A 14,410-nucleotide genomic window follows, 5' to 3' on the forward strand; every position below is an offset into this window, starting at 1 on the left:
GAGGTAATTATAGAAAAAAACTACTGACAAAGACAGGAACAGCAGGTAATTATAGAAAAAACTACTGACAAAGACAGGAACAGCAGGTAATTATAGAAAAAAACTACTGACAAAGACAGGAACAGGAGGTAATTATAGAAAAAACTACTGACGAAGACAGGAACAGGAGGTAATTAAAGGACAAACCACTTACGAAGACAGGAACAGGAGGTAATTATAGAAAAAAAAAACTACTGACAAAGACAGGAACAGGAGGTAATTATAGAAAAAACTACTGACAAAGACAGGAACAGCAGGTAATTATAGAAAAAACTACTGACAAAGACAGGAACAGCAGGTAATTATAGAAAAAACTACTGACAAAGACAGGAACAGGAGGTAATTATAGAAAAAAAACTACTGACAAAGACAGGAACAGGAGGTAATTATAGAAAAAAACTACTGACAAAGACAGGAACAGCAGGTAATTATAGAAAAAAACTACTGACAAAGACAGGAACAGCAGGTAATTAAAGGACAAACCACTTACGAAGACAGGAACAGGAGGTAATTATAGAAAAAAACTACTGACAAAGACAGGAACAGCAGGTAATTATAGAAAAAAACTACTGACAAAGACAGGAACAGCAGGTAATTATAGAAAAAAACTACTGACAAAGACAGGAACAGGAGGTAATTATAGAAAAAAACTACTGACAAAGACAGGAACAGGAGGTAATTATAGAAAAAAACTACTGACGAAGACAGGAACAGCAGGTAATTATAGAAAAAAACTACTGACAAAGACAGGAACAGGAGGTAATTATAGAAAAAAACTACTGACAAAGACAGGAACAGCAGGTAATTAAAGGACAAACCACTGATGAAGACAGGAACAGCAGGTAATTATAGAAAAAAAAAACTACTGACAAAGACAGGAACAGGAGGTAATTATAGAAAAAACTACTGACGAAGACAGGAACAGGAGGTAATTATAGAAAAAAACTACTGACAAAGACAGGAACAGGAGGTAATTATAGAAAAACTACTGACGAAGACAGGAACAGCAGGTAATTATAGAAAAAAAACTACTGACAAAGACAGGAACAGGAGGTAATTATAGAAAAAACTACTGACGAAGACAGGAACAGCAGGTAATTATAGAAAAAACTACTGACAAAGACAGGAACAGGAGGTAATTATAGAAAAAACTACTGACGAAGACAGGAACAGGAGGTAATTATAGAAAAAAACTACTGACAAAGACAGGAACAGGAGGTAATTATAGAAAAAACTACTGACGAAGACAGGAACAGCAGGTAATTATAGAAAAAACTACTGACAAAGACAGGAACAGGAGGTAATTATAGAAAAAACTACTGACGAAGACAGGAACAGGAGGTAATTATAGAAAAAAAAACTACTGACAAAGACAGGAACAGGAGGTAATTATAGAAAAAAAAAACTACTGACAAAGACAGGAACAGGAGGTAATTATAGAAAAAACTACTGACGAAGACAGGAACAGGAGGTAATTATAGAAAAAAAAACTACTGACAAAGACAGGAACAGGAGGTAATTATAGAAAAAAAAAACTACTGACAAAGACAGGAACAGGAGGTAATTATAGAAAAAACTACTGACAAAGACAGGAACAGCAGGTAATTATTAGGCCTGTAATGGTACACAAAATTTTCGGTTCGCTACGTTTTCAGTTTTCAAAGCCACAGTTCGTTTTTTTTTTTTTTTCGGTTCGGTATGGGAAGAAAGAAAACCCCTCAAAATGTCTTTAATCCATTTATGAATTTTTAAACATTTTTCCCCAAATTTTTGGAGACAACAGAATATAGAAAAACAGGAATAATATAATTCTGCTGTTATAAATCCAATAGAAAATAAAATAAATGAAATATTACTAAATATATTTAAACATTAGTATTGCACTTTTCCCTGACAGGTAGTTTTGAACACTCAACAAATACCAAATCACAGTAACAACAAAATTAACCAAATTATTTATTTTAGGACAGAGAACAAACTGTTTAGACCACTTTGTGTACTTGTGTGTGCGTGTGTGTGCGTGTGTGTGTGTGTGTGTGCAGGGTGCGATTTGTCAAAAACACAGGGGGGGGGTGTTTTTGTTTGGTTTTGTCGGAGCTGGGGGCTGGGGGGTTATATACGTGGGGGTACTGTCCATAACTAACATAACTAACGCTGCCGTGAAACGAAAGTGAATCTTTACATTGTTTCAATGTCCAACTCCCGGGTGCTCTTCCTGTTATACAGTGTGTGTGTGTGTGTGTGTGTGTGTGTGTGTGTGTGTGTGTGTGTGTGTGTGTGTGTGTGAGTGTGTGAGTGAGTGAGTGAGAGAGAGAGAGAGAGAGCGCTACTGTAAGTGTTTTAGAACTACCGTAGTTCCTAAGGGCCAAATAACGTTCGTCTTATTGTCTCTTTCGTCGTTGCTGTCTTTCACTGGGACCTGATGTGATCCCAAACTGGACTGTACTGATGGCAGAGGGTCTTCAGTCTCTTCCTTCCAGGTTCACATCATATTTGTTTTTTTTTTTAACCTTATATCAGCTGCTATTTCATATTTCGGGTTAATGTGCGCTCCTTCAATATGTCCGAGTGGAACTTGCGCAGATTTAAAGTTCCGCATCGAACGGCGCCTTTCTTTCCTTTTTCTTTTTCTCAACATACTGTGCCGTTTCGGTACAGCTGTGTACCAAATCGAACAGGTGTGTACCCAAACGGTTCGGTTCTGTATGTGTACTGTTACAGGTCTAGTAATTATAGAAAAACCCACTGACGAAGACAAGAACGTGTGGTTATTACAGAACAAAACAGCCCAAGTCCAGGTAAAGCAGCACTGAAGCTATTTAGTTTATCATAACACACACAGTTTGTGGAATTAACATCAACATGTTTGAGAATATATGATGAAAGTAAACCCCCCCTAGATATCACACATTTATATAAATAGACATTTTTAATATTTCATGTTTCTTTCTCGTATGTTTTCCATTTGTCTTCACTTGCTTGTTTGATTTTGCTGCTGTTTACTGTGAATTTACTTACGGTGAGATAAAGACTTATCTTACCTTGGATTATAATCTTAAATTATCCTCTCTTACCTTAAATGATCTTCTCTCATCTTAAATTATTTTATCTTACTTTAAATTATCTTCTCTTAAATTTCCGTAAATGATCTTATCTTGACTTAAATTATCTTAACCTTACCTTATTAGAGCTATAAAATCATGAAATAAAACTATATTAAGTCTTCTCTTAAATGTAGGTGGATGTCCACTGAAGCTGGAGAAGCAGATGGAACAACTTTTCATAGAAAATAAATAAAATGTAAAAGAAATATCCATTTAAATATACACCACAGCCACCATTTTAAATAGATAATATCGTATGTTAGTTATTTAGTTACAGTGTACAACAACCGTTAAAGGATCTGGGACTGGTCATTACAGCCATATTTAAGGAAACCGATCAGAAACGTGACCATTTCAACAGGTTTGACATCATCTTCAGAAACTAAAACCTGTGTATTTACCTTCAACATGACCCATATTTCATGCACAGTCTTCAGTTACTCACCCTGAGGTCTGACATCAGCTTCTTATCCAAGGTCTGTTCCAGGAAGTGAGGACTGACCTGCAGCATCGAGCCCTGACACAACAACAACAACAACACGTTCAACAAACGCTGTGAACCTTTCCTCCTGGTGGTAATCTGACGTCTGCCTCCTCACCAGCGTTTTGGCGGCCTGCACGCGCACCATCCAGGAGCCGTCGCTGACCATGTGACTGATCTTCCCAAAGGCGTCGTCTACTAAACGGATCTCTTCATTGGACGACGGGATGGGCACGATGCTGGTTAGAACACGGAGAACAGTCAGTAGAACCCTGACAGTTGGGTTTTTGGCACCAAAAAACATAGTTTTGTTTCCATTAAAAACATGTCATTTAAAGGGTTAAAAATATGACAGTTATTGAGTATTTGGGATTTTTGTTTATGGCTGAAGTTGATGAAATTCAGATAAATGTAAAAAAGTTCCACACAAACATTCTGACATCAGTTCTGTGCAGATGATGCTCTGGAGGTGTTTAACATGTGTCTGTAACTCTGACAGCAGAAGGTCAGGGCTGACTGTGTCCTCTGGGCAGATAGAAACTGAACTGATGACACACACACACACACACACACACCTCTTAAACATCTGTTTCAGACTAATGGACCTTCTGTGTCCCCGTTTCAGACTGACAGTAAACATGAGCTCCACTTCCTGCCTCAGTGCAGTTACTGTGTGACCTCACAGGTCGGACGGTTCCTGTGTGGCTTGCATAAACTGCTGATGTGTTCTCACCTCTCTGGGTACAGTTGGCTGAGCACCCACACCATCTGAACAGCAGCAGAACGCACCTGTTCGTAGTCATCAGACAGCAGCCGGCACGCCTACACACACACACATACACACAAAGAGACACAGAGAAACACAAAATATTCAAAAATACACAAAAATAAACACAGACACACACAAAGAGACACACACAGAGAAACACAAAATATACAAAAATACACAAAAATAAATACAGAGAGAGAGAGACACACACACAGAGATACACAGAGACAAACACAGAGACACAAAATATACACACAAAGATACAAAAAATACACACAGATACACACAAAGAGACACACAAAGATACAGAGAGACACACAAAGATATGCACGGATACACAAAAATACACACACAGAGACACACACAGATACATACAGATAGACAAAAGTACACACACATAGATACACACAAAGATACACAGAGAGAAACACAAAGATACACCAAAATACACACACAGAGACACAAAGATACACACAAATACACACACAGACACAAAGATACACAAAATACACACAAAGATATACACAAATACACACACAGAGACACAAAGATACACACAAATACACACACAGACACAAAGATACACAAAATACACACAAAGATATACACAAATACACACACAGAGACACAAAGACACACACATACACACATAGAGACACATAGATATACACAAATACACACACAGAGACAAAAGATACACACAAATACACACACAGAGAGACACAAAGACACACACACAAAGATACATACAGATAAACACCCAGATACACAGACACACAGATACACAAAAATACACACAGATACACACACACACACAAATACAGAGACAGACACAGTTCAACAACTACGTCCAAAACTGAGTCTATAGATGAGTTTCATGTGACGTATGCATACATTCAGTCTTGGAGGCGGAAGTCACGCTGAGTTCGTAGTGTGTTAAACGATGGACCTGCTGAACTCCTGTGTGCCCTTTATTACTTAGTATCAGTTCGGCATACACACCGTTCGGTTCCACTGATGGAAGCGGTGGTTCTGTTCTGCTGACCGCTGTTTATAGTTATTACCGCGGTTAGCGTAACTTCTCAGTATAGTTAGCCTGTCTGCCTGCTGCGCTTTAGCAGCGTGGAAAAAAGAACTGTCATCATGTGGTTCGGTGATGCAGACCCCTTTAAACCTACCAGGAGGGCTTCCCCTGGACTATCACCTGCAGAGACAGAGTGGTTGCGGATCCACCTGCTCCCTTTGCCGGCGATGGCAGCCAGAGTTTCCTCAGCTGGAAGTGGCAGTCGTAGCTACGGCGGGCGACACCAGTGAGTTCAGCTGGAGCTGCTAACAATACTGCCCCCATCTGTGCCAGTCTGTTTCCTACTATGGGACAGCCTTCCACATGCGGTCCAGTCAAATTATGAGGCCGTGAAAGTGAAGATGGGAGGGGCTTTTGGACACAGACAGTTAATGGACCGTTTCAGAGCTAACATATCGGCTCGTTCCCCAGTTCCTGGGGAGAGCCTGGAGGTGTACAGCTGATGTGTTTTTACCTCCGAGTTGAGCGCATCACTGTTGTTAGTAAACACTGAAACTCATGTATAGACCTGACACTGACTCTGACCTCTACTGCGTCTGCGCTGACCTCTACTGCGTCTGCGCTGACCTCTACTGCGTATGCGCTGACCTCTACTGCGTATGCTCTGACCTCTACTGCGTCTGCGCTGACCTCTACTGCGTATGCGCTGACCTCTACTGCGTATGCGCTGACCTCTACTGCGTATGCTCTGACCTCTACTGCGTATGCTCTGACCTCTACTGCGTATGCGCTGACCTCTACTGCGTATGCGCTGACCTCTACTGCGTCTGCTCTGACCTCTACTGCATCTGCGCTGACCTCTACTGCGTCTGCTCTGACCTCTACTGCATCTGCGCTGACCTCTACTGTGTCTGCTCTGACCTCTACTGCATCTGCGCTGACCTCTACTGCGTCTGCTCTGACCTCTACTGCGTCTGCGCTGACCTCTACTGCGTCTGCTCTGACCTCTACTGCATCTGCTCTGACCTCTGACCTCTGACCTCTACTGCATCTGCGCTGACCTCTACTGCGTCTGCGCTGACCTCTACTGCATCTGCCCTGACCTCTACTGCATCTGCTCTGACTCTGACCTCTACTGCGTCTGCGCTGACCTCTACTGCGTCTGCTCTGACCTCTACTGCATCTGCGCTGACCTCTACTGCGTCTGCTCTGACCTCTACTGCGTCTGCGCTGACCTCTACTGCGTCTGCTCTGACCTCTACTGCATCTGCTCTGACCTCTGACCTCTACTGCATCTGCGCTGACCTCTACTGCGTCTGCGCTGACCTCTACTGCATCTGCCCTGACCTCTACTGCATCTGCTCTGACTCTGACCTCTACTGCGTCTGCGCTGACCTCTACTGCGTCTGCTCTGACCTCTACTGCGTCTGCGCTGACCTCTACTGCATCTGCGCTGACCTCTACTGCGTCTGCTCTGACCTCTACTGCGTTGTTACCTGGTCGTAAATGATCTGTTGAATCTTCAGTCCTCGTTCATGAAGCTGCAGCTGAAACACAAACAGCAGCAGAATGAGTCATAGAACCAAGTCTGTACAATATGAGGAAAAACCTGAGACAGAGAAAACAGTCTAACCTGAAATAAAGGAGCAAGCACTGGAATGGTGTGATTTGTGAGTGAGAGCTGCAGCTATTGATTACTTTTGTAATTGACTGATGTATTGTTAATTTTCTTGGATTTGATTAAATGATTATTTGAATATGTGAAAAAATAGCAAAATGCGAAAATGACAAACGACTTGTCCTTTATTCCAGAACCAGTTGAAACAATCACAAAATATATAAAAATAAAAGGATTTATAAGAAATATATAAATAACAACAATAACCGTATAAAAGTATATATAAATTAGGGAAATGAAGCTTTGATTCAGGAAAACAGGAATCAAATAATTGTTTTTAAAGGATTTCAGTTGATGAATGGATTCTCAGCTGTCGTGCGACTGTCTGATGTGTGTTTTCTCTTCCGTTTCCTTCGTCCTCTGCCGTGTGTCCATCATATTCTGGTGTAAATCTTCTGTATGCAGCGTACGGTGGATTCTTACCATGGCTTTAAGCGCCGCCGTCCGGACCCTGGGATCCTGGTCTCCGAAGTAGTCACTGATGATACTCTGGACGTCTCTCACTCCTGGAATGAAACCAGTCGACGGTTTAAAAAAAAAAAAAAAACTCACACAAAGCTACTGGAACACAGATATGTTTAACACCATGAAAAATCACACTTTGCTAAGCCCCTCCCTCCAGGGCCCGCTGACCAATCACACATGAGCATCCATAACAAGAAGTTTCCAGAACAAGTGAAAATGTTGCAAATACGAAGGGTTTATTGAGAATATAAGAGGATTATTACTAACCATGGATACACAAAAACTAAAATAATATCAGGTTTCATTTGACTTTTCCTCATTAGTTCTGATATTCTTCTCTGTATTTTGTGGTACACATAATAGAATTTTCCTATATTTAATTCACAGATCATGTCTGGGTTCATGACAAATTAGAGTAAATTCAAGGGCTATTATATCAGAAATGGAGTAAACTGACTTTTTCAGGAAAATCTATCAGTATCTGAACATAAACCCAGTGTGTCTATGCACCGTCATTGATCCAACTCCATGGGTTTGACAACATTAGTTTGCTCATTTTTATTCATTTTATTTGGTATTTTATTTGGTTTGTGTTCATTTTACTACTTATTTTGTTTAATTTTCTACATTTTGTTGCCCATTTTACAATTTTTCTGCAATTTTCTTCAGTTTGTGGCACATTTTCTACACATTACTTATTATTTTGTCAATTTATTTTTCCTTTTTTGTCTCATTTTATTGATCACATTGGCTGTTTTTGTTCATTTTGTTGCTTATTTAATTTTTAATTTTTTTTTTTTTTTACTACATTTGAGTAAATTTTTTTCCTTATTTTTAGATGTTTTTTTTTTATTTTTTCCACATTTTTAAAATTCATTTTTGTTCATTTCAATTATTACTGAACATAAACCCAGTGTGTCCTTCCACTGTCACTGATCCATCTCCATGGGTTTTACTGGTGAATCAATGTTGTAGAAGATGACGGTGTTTCCATGATAACTACAGAGCCTCTGAACGTCCAAATATGGTCATATCTGATGACCATGAAAAGATGAAGAACTGTAGTTTACACCAATTATTGACATGGATTGATAGGATTAGTGGATCAACAGGAATTAAACAGTTTAGATCAGAAGATGATTTAGGTTTTTGAAGGTTAACAGAATAAATACAGGGTTCTGGATGTGAAGAAACAATGAATTTTCCTCATTTTTCAAGTATTTTCCTCAGTTTCTCTTCACTTTGGAAGGATTTGTTCATATTTATGCCATTTTTGAAGGTTGTTTGGTTCACTTTTTCTTTACTTTCCAAATATTTTGTTTATTTCAATCTCAATTCACAAGTTTTTGTTGACATAAAAGTTTACTTCAGTAGATGGTTTAGGTTAAAGGTGGACGTCTGGGTCTTTAAGGGTTAAAGGCGGACGTTTGGGTCTTTAAGGGTTAAAGGTGGACGTTTGGGTCTTTAAGGGTTTACAGAATGAACATTATCCTTAGCCCTGAGTTGCCGACACCCACCTGGTGATGAACCCGGTCCGTCGCCGTCTTTGCTCAGAGGAGCGTCCACGGTGCCGACACATCCGAGGAGCTGCAGACACTTGTTCCTGACGCCGAAGTACGTGTCTGACAGATGCTGAAAGAACAGGAGAACGTCATCGACCCTCTGAGACGTTTGATGCTCAGCCGTAAATGATGAATCCCATGTGTAGACTGTCAGTGTGTGTGTGTGTGTGTGTGTGTGTGTGTGTGTGTGTGTGTTACCTTGCAGGACACTTGGACCAGCCTCTGTCTGACAGCCGGACTGTCGGGCAGTTCAGTACCGACCACCAGCAGAGTGTCCAACAGCTGGGCCAGAACCTGATGAGACTCTACAGAACCAACAGAACACACACTCACTGACGACTGGAACGGATCAGACAGAACGAAGGTTTTCACCTCAGATCCACATCAGTAGGATTACACACAACTACAGTTTTGCACTTATTCATGCATATTTCTTTATCATATAGATATTTGTCTGGTACATATTGTACATATTCCTGTTCTAATTGTGTGATAAGAGTTTACCAGCTTTACTTAAAAAATAAATAAATAAAAATAAACTTAACTAAAATAAAATGCAGTCCAGGTTCATGGACATTCCATAAACACATTTCAAAAATGTATCTGAAAACACTGTTGCATCACGCCGTTTCCACTCATGACAATTATTTAATGTACAAAAAAGGTCCAAAATGTTTACTTTCCTTTATTAAAACCAAGGGAAACTGCTGTGTTTAACAGTTTGTCTGTGTAAGTATAAGAAAAAGTAGGACAGAATTTATCAATACTACTAAATAAACAAATATATATACACACCAAATATACACATAAAAACACTCTATTAAATACAGTGAGGAAGGCAATTTGTACAATATGTACATGACAAATATCTATAATTAAAAGAAACGTATTTAAGTTCGCAAAAAAAAAAAAAAAAAATATATATATATATATATATATATATATATATATATATATATATATATGTGTGTATTTTTATATCTATGTACATTTGTATATACTTTCTTGTAATATTGATAATTTCTTTCCTGCTTCCTTTTATTCTATGTGAATGGAGTGACCGTGACTTCGGGATTAATAAAGTCTTGAGACTCTGACTGTAGATCAGATAAATGTATGAAGGTGATGCTGTGTGTCTTACTTTCGTTGCAGAGTGTGTTAATGATGTCGTCTACGATGCAGTCAGGTCTGAAACCCTGGGTTTTGGACAGTAAACCCAGCAAAGACGCGATCTTCAGCCTTACTGACGTATCAGTTTCCTGGAAAACAACAGTGTCAGCTGAGTTTTCTTCATATGTGCCTTGGTTTAAACTGAAGCAGAACTTTAAAAAAAAAATGACAGAGCTGCAGACAGAAGGGTTCACTGCAGCACAGACAGACAGAAGCACAACGTCCAATAAATGGAATGATCTCTTATTACAAATAATTAGAAAAGGACGAGGATGACGGCAGTGATGACAAAACCGTAAGCACAGAGACTTTTATTATTGAAACCAGAAAAACTTCCATCAGTAAAAATACTTTCACAAACATCAGAGATTACGACCACAGTTCTGAGCAACGTTTCCACATTAAACTAAAATCACATTAAAAACAAAACATTAGAGTGTGTTTAGAGTTTTTAGGTTTAAGTCAGTTCGTTTTCTCACTTAACTTACCTGAGAAAGTTAAACCTACAATGACATGTTGGAAAATTAAGTCATTTGTGTGTGTGTGTGTGTGTGTGTGTGTGTGTGTGTGTGTAGTCCAGGCCAGGGTAAAGTATGGCCTGTTACAATGTAAATATGTAAATAATATTAAATTTTAATTCTAACTCTATATCTATATAAATATTTATATAAATACCAAATTTCTTATTTTTCTCTTTATATTTAATTTTTCACACATTTGTGTTTTTTCTGTCTTTTTCTCTGCACTTGCTTGTTGTTTGTTACTGCTGTTAACTGTGACATTTCCCCAGAATTGAATAAATAAAGCCTAATGTTCTTTTCACCTTGTAGTAGTGCTCCAGCAGGATCCTCACCACCCCCTCCACGCTCTCAGCCTCCACAGGCTTGCGTGCGAACTGCAGCAGGTACTGCAGGGCATCAGTGGAGTTGGTGGCCTTGCAGAGGTCGACGTGCAGAGCTGCAGACTTACTGGGTTTGGACAGACGCAGCTTCTTGGCTGGAGCTTCTTCATGTGGAATCTGTTAGTGCATAAAGTGGACATTTATTCTACATTTATTTAGAAGAGAACAAAATAGAATAGAATAGAATGGAATAGAATAGAATAGTTCTTTATTGTCACTGTCTCAGGAACAATAAAAATCTGTTTAGCAGCAAAAAGACTGTAAAAAAATATCACACAATATTCTATAATATTTAATTCATGAGCTCAACTTTAAACACAGTTTCAACCCAAAGAGGAAAAGACAGGAGGTAAAACTAGAATGACTCTGAAACACCACCACTGCATTAGTGTGAGTGGAACACTGCTCACAGATTCAGGTCAAACCATTATGATCCTGACATATTTAGGAAAATAAACTGTGAAACATGTGATGTTGACACCTGAGAACATGGTTAATAAACTGATGTTTGAAGATGGCACTAGAATGTTTTGAACTGGCTTTACTAAACCCAGGTCCAGTCACTAGGTGCTGTAGATGTTTACTTTTCAGACAGACTGAAGGCTGGACTGAACTTAGAATGGAAGAGGCTGGACCAACTGATACTGCTGCATGCTAGCTAGCACTAAATTATCCAGACTGTGGTCGTTCAGGTAAATCTACGCACATTAAAATGGACGGGAGTGATAAACACGCACTATATTAACTGTTAATCAAGAGTTTTTTATTGACGTTGTTAAAGAAATGACTAAATGTAATGAACTATTGTTGTGCTAAGCTAGTTAGCATTAGCCACAGCATTAGCTTCCTAACCTCGCAAACACCAACTTTAGTCACAGACTGTAGCTTTAGACCAAACACAAATATGTTTTTCGTGTACTCACTTGTACAACTTTAGAAAATTCCTCATAAACTCGTTTTTTTCAGATGTGCTGCCATGTTCAGGGATAAACGTTTTAAGTACACTGAGCAGCAGTGACACAGAAATGTCCCGTTTCACTTCCCGTAGCTACGGTAAGTAGGAGGAAACGCGTTTGGTACAAATTATACTGAACAGATAAGTGACGGGCACAGACAAGTCTAGAGTCTGTGGAGCTAGACTTGTTTCTTTATTGCTTTAAAAAAAAAAAAAAAAATTCAATGAAAGAAAAAAAATATTATTATTATTATTTTTTTGGATTTAAGTTTTTTTTAAATGAATTTTTTTTGATTGAAGTGAAAAGTTTTGGGATGAATAAAAACGATTATTTCAATCAAAAAAAGCTAATTTTAATTTTAAAAAATAACTTTTCAGTCAAAGAAAAAAAGTGTTCAAATGCAGTTTTTTGGATCTCAGATATTTTTTTTGCACTTAAACACTGGTTTTCTTTGATTGAAAGAGGCTTTTTTTAATTGAATTTTTTTATGTAATTTTTTTTTTTTTTTGGTTAAAGCCATAAAGAAACAAATCTACCTTCACAGTAATATTGATATTATGCAACTCCTACAAGGATTCATAGAACTGTATGATATAACTGTATTTATTTATTTATTTATTTTTCAAAATTCAAGAAGTTTTTTTGCCATACACCTAGTTGCACTTAGGAATGAAGTTCTTCCTTTGCTCATCGCCTACACACAACTGAAATAACTAAACTAAAATACTGGAATAAACTGAACCGTAAGTATATAAAATAAAATTAGGTCAATGTACAAAAGGACAGAGTCAACAATATTAAAATATCAAAAATATGAAATTAAACTATTTGTGCCATATTATTCAGAATGTGCAAATATTGTTTATATTGTATAAACATACAAACATTAAATTTACACATCAAAATTTTCCCGATTAAAAATTAATAGAAATACATTTAAATCTGTGATAACCAGCTCTGTATATTAAGATTTTTAAGAAAATAAATTTTTATTGAATATATAGATGCATACAAAACATTGATAGCTTGAAACAAATAACGATGTTAAAGAGAAAAATCATCTAAACAGATAAATCAACATAATGGAAGGGCATTACAGACAAAAAAGAAAAAAAAAAAAATAGATGAAAACATTAAAGATATAGAGAAAAGAAAATACAACGGAAAGTAATTTCAGTCCATTTTGAAGAGTTGTTTATAAATTGTCAGAGTTTTTCTGTTAAAGACAAATTCTAGCAAGTGGATTTTTTTTTTTAAGTCCATCATAAAGACATTACAGTTTGGAATAAAGATTTATAAAGATTTACATTAGTATATGTGGAATTAAACAAATAAAATGATCAGATTAATTATAAATTCAAGGTTAACCACGTCCTGTTCAAAGTATATACACACACTGAGATGTTATAACTATAGTTTTTATTACATTTAGATACAAAAAGGTTTTCAGTTTTAGACCAAAGGTTCGAGACTGTTGAACTGTTTTCTGGATCTGGACACCGCCTTTGTCTTGTTGCGGTTCCTTTTGGTTCTTTTCTCTCTGTCTTGTTGCGGTTCCTTTTGGTTCTTTTCTCTTTGTCTTGTTGCGGCTCCTTTTGGTTCTTTTCTCTTTGTCTTGTTGCGGCTCCTTTTGGTTCTTTTCTCTTTGTCTTGTTGCGGTTCCTTTTGGTTCTTTTCTCTTTGTCTTGTTGCGGCTCCTTTTGGTTCTTTTCTCTTTGTCTTGTTGCGGTTCCTTTTGGTTCTTTTCTCTTTGTCTTGTTGCGGTTCCTTTTGGTTCTTTTCTCTCTGTCTTGTTGCGGTTCCTTTTGGTTCTTTTCTCTTTGTCTTGTTGCGGCTCCTTTGGTTCTTTTCTCTTTGTCTTGTTGCGGTTCCTTTTGGTTCTTTTCTCTTTGTCTTGTTGCGGTTCCTTTTGGTTCTTTTCTCTTTGTCTTGTTGCGGTTCCTTTCGGTTCTTTTCATTTTGTCTTTGGTTCTTCAGTCGTACTCAGATTCCCTGGAGCTTGATGCCGGCAGCTGTTTCCTTCTTCCGGTTCTGGTTCTGTTTGCGGTCGGTTCTCCAGGTGAACAGCGCCACCATGAGCACCATGATGGGCAGCGTGGCGCAGAGGACGATGCGGCTGACGGGCAGGTGGAGCGGACACTGGAGCGCCGACACCACAGGAGCCTCAACTGACCCCAACAGGAAGGAGGTGGTGACGTCCATGGACACCAGCCGGCTGAGCGCGGTGTGGTTGGCCTGGCAACGCCACCTCCTGCCGTGGT

General features: G+C 38.4%; 2 protein-coding genes across 2 annotated transcripts in view; both read right to left on the bottom strand.

Annotated features, from left to right (window-relative positions):
- Positions 1–12,171, bottom strand: part of ints4 (integrator complex subunit 4) — a 38,495-nt gene extending 26,324 nt beyond the window's left edge. Inside the window, 11 exon segments of the mRNA XM_030152775.1 lie at positions 3,589–3,660; positions 3,743–3,863; positions 4,358–4,446; positions 6,914–6,964; positions 7,519–7,601; positions 9,078–9,192; positions 9,321–9,427; positions 10,264–10,381; positions 11,116–11,310; positions 12,117–12,155; positions 12,157–12,171. Coding sequence (XP_030008635.1) covers positions 3,589–3,660; positions 3,743–3,863; positions 4,358–4,446; positions 6,914–6,964; positions 7,519–7,601; positions 9,078–9,192; positions 9,321–9,427; positions 10,264–10,381; positions 11,116–11,310; positions 12,117–12,155; positions 12,157–12,171 — 1,005 coding nt within the window.
- Positions 12,172–13,994: 1,823 nt separating this feature from the next.
- Positions 13,995–14,410, bottom strand: part of LOC115432255 (uncharacterized) — a 7,641-nt gene continuing 7,225 nt past the window's right edge. The window contains exon 3 of the mRNA XM_030153147.1: positions 13,995–14,410. This exon is cut by the window's right edge and continues 62 nt beyond it. Coding sequence (XP_030009007.1) covers positions 14,133–14,410 — 278 coding nt within the window. The 3' untranslated portion in view covers positions 13,995–14,132.

Source organism: Sphaeramia orbicularis, chromosome 13 (assembly GCF_902148855.1).
Source record: "Sphaeramia orbicularis chromosome 13, fSphaOr1.1, whole genome shotgun sequence".
Taxonomy (NCBI): Eukaryota; Metazoa; Chordata; class Actinopteri; order Kurtiformes; family Apogonidae; genus Sphaeramia; species Sphaeramia orbicularis.